Below are 10,583 nucleotides of genomic sequence, written 5' to 3'. Positions count from 1 at the left end.
CAAGAATCATAAACTTAATTACGTGTTTGGCATTCTCGAAACATAGAATAATTTTTTATTTTACCAGGAAAAAAAAAAATACCCGAGAAATAAACGCTGTGCTTAATTCTTGACCATTTTTTATTCCAATTGTCAAAAACTTCAAGCACGACGCTTGTTGAATGAGCTTCATATTAATTTCACTAGAATACTCGTTATTTAGTATAATGATTGACGAATGAATCGAAATAAAATATCGCTTGTGTTTAAACGGGAAATTGACTCGTTATTTGTCATGTGTTTCACAACCGAGAATGGCGATACGGCAGAATTGTCGATTTTTCATTTATTGTTCTGAACGTTAGCGCAGCGGTGCTAATGGCAGTGCAGCGATTGGAATTGCGTTAGTCATTCATTGTTTAAAGCTTACAAGCAGAATTGATCTGCCTATGTCTGCATTTTCGCACGTATAAACGATGATACTACGACAGGAAGGAACAGTCAACACCCTGATGATCGGTGAATCTTTAATCGTCAGGTCTAGATGAATCTTCATAATTTGGAAGCTATATTAGTCACGCACAGTGGGTTGTTTATTTTGTTAACTCTTTTTTTTACATTCATAAAACAAATTACGTCGGATCACAGAATGAATAAATTTTGTTCCATGTGAGAAATGAATCATCAAAACTCAGCAACGAACGTGTGGAAATATCCGGGAAATGATAGGAAATTTCTAGAGTTTGATTCGAGAATTTATCAGAAACATAAAGGTGATATCGCAATAAGTATTTTGGGTAAAATCAGACCCACTAAGATTCGTCGAGTGTAATTTTTGGCCCGCTTTCTCCAAATACCAAACTGACACGATGAGCGAGCATCGACAGTAAAGCCGATAATAATTTACCTCGGAGTTCATCAGACGGAATGATGCCAGTGCTCGTTTCGCGCCGTTAATGAATCACGAATATTTTGAGCGGTCAAAATCAGAGGGACGGATGTCAGCGGCCTTTCTCAGACTCTAGCGCCCTTCTTCGCGTAGACGGTGGATCTTGTTTATATACCGGGAACGCGCGTAATCGCCCGTTACAGTGAATCCGCACAAGAAAACTGGTTTAAACGTCCTGCGAACGTGTACTGCAGGCTCTAAAATAATACACGGAACGGAGTTCGCACGGCGGCCGGTCTCGAGATCGCCTTGAGGTATATATAAGCATTGTCTGCGTTGTGAGGTGAGCTCAGAACGCGCGTGAAGTCTGTACCAGCTGCTTTGCAAACCCGGAAGTTAATTAAGCCCTCGTTGGAACTCGACTCGATTTACAGTGTTATAATATCCCGGGTTTTGGACACAAGGAACGCAAAACCATGAGAAACTTCTTCCTGGTAATTGCATTTTTCAATCACAAACCGAAACACTTGTCATAAGAAAAAAAAGAATAAGAAAAAAAAAATATTACAGGTTGCGATTTTACCAAATGTATGATGATAAAAGAAATATTTCGTTGGTTCAGAATAACAATACTGTTAGTTTGACGCAATAACCACGAAATTGCTTCGTTCGGATAAATTTTCCGTTGAACCAAAGAACAGGTTTATTGATTTTTTTTTTGCTTCAAAAAACATTTCGTTCGATTGCATGTTCGTTAGCCGTATTTGGTTAATGCAAGAAATGCTGCATTCTCTGTGAGCACAGTATTTCGTAACCAAAACCACCAAGGATTTTGTAAAACCAGGTGAATATCGAGCCTCATGAGTATTTCAAATTACAGATTACGCTACTGGCTCTGATAGCCCTTGAAGCAACTTTGGCAGCGCCGTCGGACCGAAAGAAGGATGATCTTACGAAATCGGGCGGGGAAATCCCGAGGATTTCACACAACGTGGGCGTCAAGACGACCCGGAGGAGGAACGTGGGTCCCGCAACAAGTCCCGGAGTCCAGAGTCACGTTTTGCGGGATGAATCGGTTGGGAACAACGGCCACATCGAGAGGGTCAGCCTCAACCGGGTTTCGGCTCTCGATGGAAGCGTCGATGAGGTCAAAGTCGAGGCTGGAAAACCGGGAATCTTCGTCTACGGAATGCCGAAACGGAATCTGGAGAACAACGGATTTATTGAACGCGTTTCTCACATCGAGGATGAGGAAAAGGGCGGAAAACGCGCGGCCAGATCCGTTCAACAACTGAGGGAACAATCGGCGTACCTCGAAGTTCAGGAAGCCAAGGTATTTAGACTGCTTTTTGAGTGCAAGTACAAGTACAAGTATGTATTACCGATGATCCTTGAGATCGAAGGTTGACTTGCGTGAAGAGCCGATTGTTGTTAATGCAGATTTAAAAAAGTTTTTACTCCCATATATTTAGGATTAATTGAAAAATGCTTATCTTTCTTTAAAGCTGGGGCGTGACTTCTAAGTTGAGGCTGATTCACCTGCACGGGATATAAATTCATCCAGGAATTGTGCGTGAAAGAAAAAAGGCCCGAAGGTGAAGACAATGAAAGTAAAAACTCTCTGTTCGTTACCAAAAAATAAGAAAGTATTACTTGAATATTCATAGTTATTATCCTTGTATTATTAGTTGTATTATCATATAAGTAACATGTATACTACAAGATGTATATATATATATATATATATATAGATTTTCGTATTGTATAAGCTAATCCTATAAAAAGAACTTTTAACAAGATTTTAACCTCTGAGAAATTTATGCTTGAAAAATTTCTCGATCTTTTCTAAAAAGTGAATAAAACAGTAAATAAACTTACAGTCTTTTCGTATTCCCTTCAATAGTGTTGAATTTCAAACGAAACTACGCTATCGCTATTGTTTCACCGCTTATGGTACGTTTAGTACAGCGTTACGTTAAATACTTTGTACTACATTATACATACATACATACACGCGTGAATATATGCCAGGAACGAAACACGTTGCGCATATCGAATGAGCGTGATCAGCTTTTGTTCGCGATCACGTAACGCGGTTAGAAAAATAAAAAATCCCGTAATGTAAAGAAGGAAAGAAAGAAGTATTAGAAAAAAAAATAAATAAATTATGGTGTCGTAAAATTTTGCAGTATCCGGAACAGGACGGATTAAAATCTCTCCGAGTATAACTTTGTCTCCGCCTCTATCGGTGTTGTGATAAGTGTACATAGTTTACAACTTTCGTTGAGGGCCACACAAATCGGCGATCGGGTCGATAGATAAAATTCCGGTTTCTCAGAAGGCCGGGTATAGATAGAGATATTTGGGCGTGCATAATCTACACCAAATTTCGCTACGAATGACGTCATGTACGATAAGTAATCAAGGACGTCTTAATTGTGCTTATTAAAGTATAAAAATCCCGTTCGATTTATCGATATGCCGGATTTTTCACCCAACTTTTTTATACCCCGCGATGAAATAATCGGCGACATCAATACTTCGTCCGATTACAATTCGAGCCTCGATACTCAAACCAGGTTATTATACTATAAATATGTTATTATTCGCAAAGTATTCAGTTAAATGTTCTTTCGAAAGATGAATATAACACGGCAGCAGAAAGGGGGGGGGGGATAAAAAACGGTAAAAGCACCGTCTAATTAGCTGCTAATCGGGCTTATCGCTTGCACTTTAATTACTAGTCCGAATAATACGTGCTCAGTTTTAAAGTCTCCTGAAATAAAGCGAAATAATGCAATCCTTCCAAAAATGATTTAACATTTTAGATTACCGGATCGAAACGTGCCGACAAATATCGTCGCAAAGGCGTTTTTGTACGTTTTGGATTTTCTCTTGATGATAATCCTGCTGCCTTTTACCACGTGTCAAAAGATCTACGGAAACGATCATTTGATGGTGATGCTCCGAGTCATTCTCGAGGTTCGTTAAAGTCCCTTCGTATACGCGGGTCCTGAAAAGCCGATAAAAATTTCCAAATCTTACTAATCCCAGGTCAGTCTTGAACTGGCAATGTGGCTGGTCCTCGCCGGTGTTTCGATACTGACATCGGCTGCTCTGATATTCGATGATCTCTACAGTGGCAAGGAAGGATCCGAAGGCTACAGAAGGTTGGTAAAAAAGAGCACGATCGATCCGGAGCAAGAGAATCGTACCCAGGAACAGCCGGCGAGCGAAATGGTTGAGGAAAAATCAACGCCTCGAGATAAAAATGATTGTGAGATCTTATCCTGGAGACTCGCGGTATTTTTGATTTTTTCATGCACTGGGAATAATATTCCTGAATTTTATATCTTGCAGGGACCGAGGAGACGGGTGTAGATCATTCAATTAATCTGCACGGTAATCGAGAAAGGATTTACTCGAAAAACCGCAGCTTAATGCCCGAAAATCCTTCGAGGACGGAATCGCGAAACTCTGAAGTAAAATAATATTGATAACTGTTAATTGGATCTAATTTTGGTAATCATTCTAATTTCTTCTGACAGAAAGACGATGATCGTGTCTTAAACTTTTCATTCTACAAGCCTCTTCAGCACGGTATTAACGCAGCGTCATCGACTGCAGAAAGAAAACGATTCGGTTGCTTGGTGAACGATTTTTTGCCCAGATGATCGTAGAAATGTTGTTCCTGTTTCTTCTTTTCCGAAAGATTTACCGTAGTCTTTGCTTTCATAAAGTAATAAAGTCGGTTACTCGTATCTCATTTCCTGAATAAAATTCTTTCCGAACTATTATCATTCTATGGGGACTGATTTACGTTTGAAATATTATTGGCTAATTACCGGCGAGTCAATCGTAGTATTTAAAGAGGGCGGAGAAAGTGGTCTGGGAAAATTGTTCACCCGGTATTGTAGCGTGAAAATTCTACGCTTGTCTAGAAACCAAAGCGTTTGCAAATACCGTGGTAAAAGCCCCGAGGCGGAAAAATACGGGAAAGTCGGACTTCCATTAGGGATGTTTCGCCGCGTATAAATAATGGACAATAGCGCTTGCTTCCATCATTCGAGTGTGATCGTTCACAAGTAGCATTTCAATTCTGACAACATGCACGCGCTCAGGATATTCCTAGTAGTGGTAAGTTCAGAAAGTTTTAAAACTACGAGTACTGTAAACAATAATTTTTGCGATTAATCTGAAAGTTGAGTCATCAAGTACCGTCAGATCGACACGAAATTGGTCCATCTTGCATTTTTCTAACAGTGCTGGTGTTGGAATTAGAAAAAACTAATCCATTTCGTCGTCTAACTTTGTTCATTTTCTGTCGTCAAACCAGGTGGTGGTTATGGTCGTGACGTCCGAGGGATTCGCGATTTTAGGAGCGAAGAAACTACTGTTCAAAAAGGTGAAAGCAGTGAAGCTTGGTTTTCTGGCAGACGCCAAGTTGGCGGCATTGAAGTTCAAGGCAGGAGCCAAGCTGAAGAAGGCAGCGATCCTTGATACGTTCAAGGCTCTGGCCAAAGCGAAGGTGGGTCTAATCGGTGGAGTGAAGGCGGCTAAGCTGAAGTTCCTGGCTGGATTAGCGGCCATAAAGCTTGCAAAATTGGCGGCGATCAAGGCAGCGAAGCTCACCTTCTTCAAGTCGCTTGTCGCGGCCAAAGTGGCGGAAAAAATAGTCTTCGACGGCGGTGCCGCGCTCCTTCACGGTGCGAAAAAAGTCGTCAAGGGTGGTCTTGGAGGCGTTTTTAAAGGCGATCTCAAGGAAGAAAAATACGTCGAGGGCAAGAAGGGAAAAACCTTCCTCGAAGGAATCGGCGGTCTTTTCGGAGGTATCGGCGGCACCGGTGGTCTATTTGGCGGAAGTGGCGGCATCGGCGGTCTCTTCGGCGGAAAAGGCGACTATGGCGGTAATCCCTTCAGCTCGATCTTCGGGAACATTCTTCTGAACGCGTTTAACGGAGGAGCATATGGCCGCGTCGATAACAGACCCAAGGTTGACCTCAGCGACATTATTTCAGGCATATCCGGTCTCGGCCGACTTCCGTCCCTCATTTCTACCTCCAACAAACCCGCCATCAATATTCAGACCTACCAGGCTAACTCGGCACCTGCTTTCGTCCAGACCTACGAACACCCTCCCCCTGTTTTGACCAGCTTCTCGCCTCCGGTCGTCTCCTACACTCCCGAGCACTCCTTTGCTCCTGAACACACTCACTCGTCTCCTCCGGAGCACTCCTTTGTTCCTGAAGACATTTACTCGCTTCCTCCGGAGCACTCCTTTGTTCCGGAACACACTTACGGAGCTCCTCCGGAGCACTCTTACTCATCTCCCCCTGAGCACTCATATTCGGCTCCAGCCACCGTCTACGGCCCCCCAAGCCACTCTTACTCTCCACCCTCAACGAGCTACGGAGTACCAGAATATTAGATTTAATAGTTAATTATACAATAATACACCGTTGAGATACTGTTTACTTGTACCCATGTTTTGTAAATAAAATCTATTTAATATCAAAGATAGCAGCGTTTTCTTTCGTATTCGAAGCTTGTTCCTCCTTTAAACCGGGAGTTCTTTGTCAAATTTACCGCTCAACGCCAGCGGATAGGCAACCGAAGCTACATCTTGGATATACAGTAGCAACGCGACGCCGACAGATAGGCAACCGAGGCTCATATTTTATTAGCAGTTTGCCTATCTGCTGGCGCTTTACCAAGATTCCCGGTGTATCGATCGATGGCCTCTTTTGGTTGCAGACTTTATTGCTTTACCAGCTCATCGTTATTAAAAATCATTTTAATGACCTAGAGATAAAACGAACATCAATAGTGATTAATGATGTTAATTTATTCCTACAACTTCTGATTGATACATCAGTTTTTCGTTGTTGCAACAGAGTGTTCAAGAACTTGAATAGCGCCTGTCTAGCTGATCAATATACTTCCCTGGTAATTCTTTTTATGTACAAGTTTTTTTTACACATCGCATGTCGATACAATGAATTGTCTGCGTTGTTTCCTTTTCACCGGTCAAAATATCGAATATTAATTAAATTGAACAGCTCCATTAATCAGCCGACCTTTGATCGCAATGTGAATTGATCGCGTGAGTATAGATCATAAGAGAGGGTGAGTGTGAGAGTGCTTGTACATGTGAATAAATTGTGAAGTGACATTAACGGAATTTTCGCTACAACCGAATTGCTATTTGGTTAATTGATTCAATAACGAGTTTTTTTTTTTTTTTTTTTGCCCTGCCGCATATCTTTAATGTTGTAAAATTATTCGAATCCGGTTATAAGTGCCAAAAAATTCCGCAATTTTTATTTCCCATATAAGACTAGTATTTGCTACGCTCCTGTACTATTTATGTTATGTTCATTACTACAAACTACACTATGTTCCCTGCATGCTGATTATCATCCGTTATACGTGCAAATAATTTCCCCGGCTATACTGCAATTTCTTGCAAGGCTATTAAAGCTAAAAACAAGGTAAACAATAATCTTCAATTCGATTCTTCAATACCGCGATATTCATGAACTTGAGTATCGCATGTCTACCATGACACATCTGCCCGTAGTTCGTGTTTAGATGTCAGAGGTGACCTGTTGTAATTGTAAATGAAGGATGACTTGCGTTGTATTATTAGCGAATACCAATTTGAATATCCTCAAGTACTCGATAGCCCAATTTCTACCTTATTGTCCGAATGAATTTCAGTGGAATTTAGATAATTCAAAGTACCAAAAAGATAGTGAAACAACTTTGATAAAACGAGAAACCTTGAGACGAATTATCCGAGTACCGAGTACCGAGTGGTGCAATTAACGCCACGCGCCTCCTCAGTATTTTAACAAGAGAAATCTCGTTGTAATTAAAGACAACGATGTATGCAGCTGTTTGAACCGGGCTTTAAAATCGTCGAACACATCCCTGGGCCTCAATTTTGCCAACTGAAAAAACGATGCGAACTCGCAAAGTCGCGGTACACACTCGTTGTTAAGCGCAAGGTCCGGTTCGGTATAAGAAGGCTTTCAGCGCCGTTCTCCAATTCAGTCAGGTGTCATTGGTTACAGGCATTGGATCATCCTTATCTCTGTGACGTCGATTAAAGTCCCATTTGGCGTAAGATCGTTGTTACGAAATTCAGTGTGACATCCGGCAAAGACATAAATCGTTAAGTGACTAGGCAGATTCGCGCCTAAGCGATGCGTTTCGTTCTGATCCTCGTAGCTGTCCTGACAATTTCGTCTTACGCGGCAGCCCAAATCATCTTGGGAACCTTCGGTCACAAAAATTTAATCCATGGTCGAGATCGGCATACAGACAGACGGAGTGACGATCGGCGAAATGGTCTACTACCCAACATATTAACAGTGAAAAGGGTGATCACCCATGATCGCAACCACGGAAGAAATGATCACGTACGTATTTATTTGTTTGTTCTCCTTTAGGCTAATTTCTTCGTTTTCTCCGTCACAGATTCTCGCCAACCTTTAATTTTCTCTATCTCAGAACCGGCACCATATGCAATCAGATAATCATCCGGATCGACGGTATTCGAACCTGTGTCCTTGCCCGATTGACTCTCCCGGAAACCAATGGACTCATCAACGTCCACCACCGTCTCAATACCCTGAACAATACTATAACGACTACGACCAGGGCATGAAAGGTCCTTATTCCAACCAGTTCTATGAGGATTGGAACGGTCAGCAGCGTCCGGGACCACGTCCTACACCTCCATCCCCACATCACCATGGACCTCCACCTCCTCGACCTCCATCCCCACATCACCATGGACCTCCACCTCCTCCACCACCGTATAATAGACCTGGTCCACCTCCACCATCACCGTATAACAGACCTGGTCCGCCACCGCAACCAGATTATACTAGACCTCGTCCAGAACCACAACCAAATTACAACAGACCCGGGCCATGGCCGCAGCCAGATTATAACAGACCTGATCCAGAACCACAATCGAATTACAACAGACCTGGTTCAGAACCACAGCCAGATTATAACAGACCTGGCCCAGAACCACAACCAAGTTACAACAGACCTGGTCCAGAACCACAACCAAGTTACAACAGACCTGGTCCAGAACCACAACCAAGTTACAACAGACCTGGTCCAGAACCACAACCAAGTTACAACAGACCTGGTCCAGAACCACAACCAGATTATAACAAACCTGAACTATCAACACCGCGTCCACCGGCACCATCACCTTCATCAAATGGCGTGACGGCGGACAAGACAGAAATCGCAGGAGCGACGACAGAGACTTCAACAGCGGTTGAGTTCATTAAAGAGCCTCACATTCCGAGTACTTCTTTAGAAAATCCAGAGCCTTTTACAGAGCTTGAGGTTTCAAGTTCACCTTCGGTAGGACCAGAGCCTTCGGTAGATCATGCAAACGGAAGCGAGAAGGGAGCGACTGAAAGCTCAGTTCAGAGCCAGTCGACGACGGAATTCGATTGGAATAATTACTTCCCTCAAGTTTCGGTTGACAATCCTGGTGGTGCTGGAGTTATTGATATCAGAGGAGATTTTAGGTAGATGATTATTGGACCAGTAAGCCGGTTAATGGACAATACGCGGAAGCAGGTATAGGTGAATTTTGCATGCAGAATTCTCGGTCTTTGGACACTCGCTTTGAAAGTGAAATCATGATTCAACTATTTTTGCCATTAATTTTTTCGAGAAAAAATAACGACGGACGTTTTGTGTTCATTGGAATTATGATTCTGGGAATCACGTGAAGTTCCAAGTTGTTCACGGCAGGCATTTTGTTTCTGTATCTCAGGTGTATAAAATGATTCCGGAACACATTTTTCACGATATTGGCGAAATTTCAACCGATTCCATTTATTTTATCACCAAAGAACTTGGATCTGATTGCTATACTTCAGGCAGGTTCGAAAAACGTATTTTTATTACCGAAAATTCACCTTGAGCGTAATTGACTCGTACGCATTATTATGGCTTATTAAGGTGAAGCTCTAGTGAATTTGCGCTAATGAATCTTTAACGTTTTCCACGCTCTTTGACATTCGATTACAAATAAATTGCAATCGATTGAATCAAACAAAAACCACCGCGAACAGGGGATTCAAAAAATCTAAATCACCGGAGCTCAATTTCCTCACAAATTAGTCGTGGAATTTTTATTCCACTGCAACCTCAACCAAAGTCTTGTAAAATAGGGTATGTAACTTTACATATTATAATTATTCACGGGGTGTTATATGTTAATAGAGGAGTGTACTCGTAGTTTCAATTAAATTTTTTACTGTTCAAGGTTTATCATTGCGTGACCAAATCCTATCCTCTGTGTCATAATCGCATAAAATTCCCACTTAAAAGAAAATGAAAATAAATAACATATGAAATTTCATTTCCGCCTGCAAGACGGCAACCCGATTCACGCATCATTTATTGCACGTTGTAAAATTATCTCCAATTTCGCTTCTTCACCACCGAGAGACGTTAAGGTGCGTTAAAATCTCACTCTTAATCACAGACGAGGAGTAAATAAAAAATATTTACTTCTGACATTTAAGAACCTGTTAATCAATCGAATTGTAAGCGAAGGAATTTTTTACACGAACGTAATTACATTTAAAGGCGAGTTCATTGTCGCGAATAGATGGCAAATTCTTCACATTTAAATCGTAGCATGATTTTTGCACATCGGAGATCGCGAGCC

At 41.7% G+C, this 10,583-nt stretch overlaps 3 protein-coding genes across 3 annotated transcripts; all 3 read left to right on the top strand.

Moving 5' to 3' along the window:
• Window positions 1-1,201: 1,201 nt before the first annotated feature.
• Window positions 1,202-2,741, top strand: LOC107227471. Its single transcript, XM_015668619.2, has 3 exons — window positions 1,202-1,362; window positions 1,749-2,201; window positions 2,374-2,741. The coding sequence occupies exons 1-3, from the start codon at window positions 1,345-1,347 to the stop codon at window positions 2,389-2,391; spliced, it is 489 nt and encodes a 162-aa protein (XP_015524105.2). The 5' UTR covers window positions 1,202-1,344; the 3' UTR covers window positions 2,392-2,741.
• A 1,199-nt stretch (window positions 2,742-3,940) lies between these two features.
• LOC124294673 lies at window positions 3,941-6,347 on the top strand. Its single transcript, XM_046741046.1, has 3 exons — window positions 3,941-4,145; window positions 4,229-4,350; window positions 5,205-6,347. Exons 1-3 carry the CDS (start codon window positions 3,941-3,943, stop codon window positions 6,294-6,296), a joined length of 1,419 nt encoding a protein of 472 aa, XP_046597002.1. The 3' UTR covers window positions 6,297-6,347.
• A 1,577-nt stretch (window positions 6,348-7,924) lies between these two features.
• Window positions 7,925-10,178, top strand: LOC107227509 (extensin). Its single transcript, XM_015668682.2, has 2 exons — window positions 7,925-8,292; window positions 8,384-10,178. Exons 1-2 carry the CDS (start codon window positions 8,077-8,079, stop codon window positions 9,431-9,433), a joined length of 1,266 nt encoding a protein of 421 aa, XP_015524168.2. The 5' UTR covers window positions 7,925-8,076; the 3' UTR covers window positions 9,434-10,178.
• The last annotated feature ends 405 nt before the right edge of the window (window positions 10,179-10,583 follow it).

The sequence above is a fragment of the Neodiprion lecontei genome, chromosome 5 (genome assembly GCF_021901455.1).
Source record: "Neodiprion lecontei isolate iyNeoLeco1 chromosome 5, iyNeoLeco1.1, whole genome shotgun sequence".
NCBI classification, from domain to species: domain Eukaryota; kingdom Metazoa; phylum Arthropoda; class Insecta; order Hymenoptera; family Diprionidae; genus Neodiprion; species Neodiprion lecontei.
The sequence above is the reverse complement of the archived record's forward strand: the minus strand, read 5'-3'. Positions and strand labels throughout refer to the sequence as shown.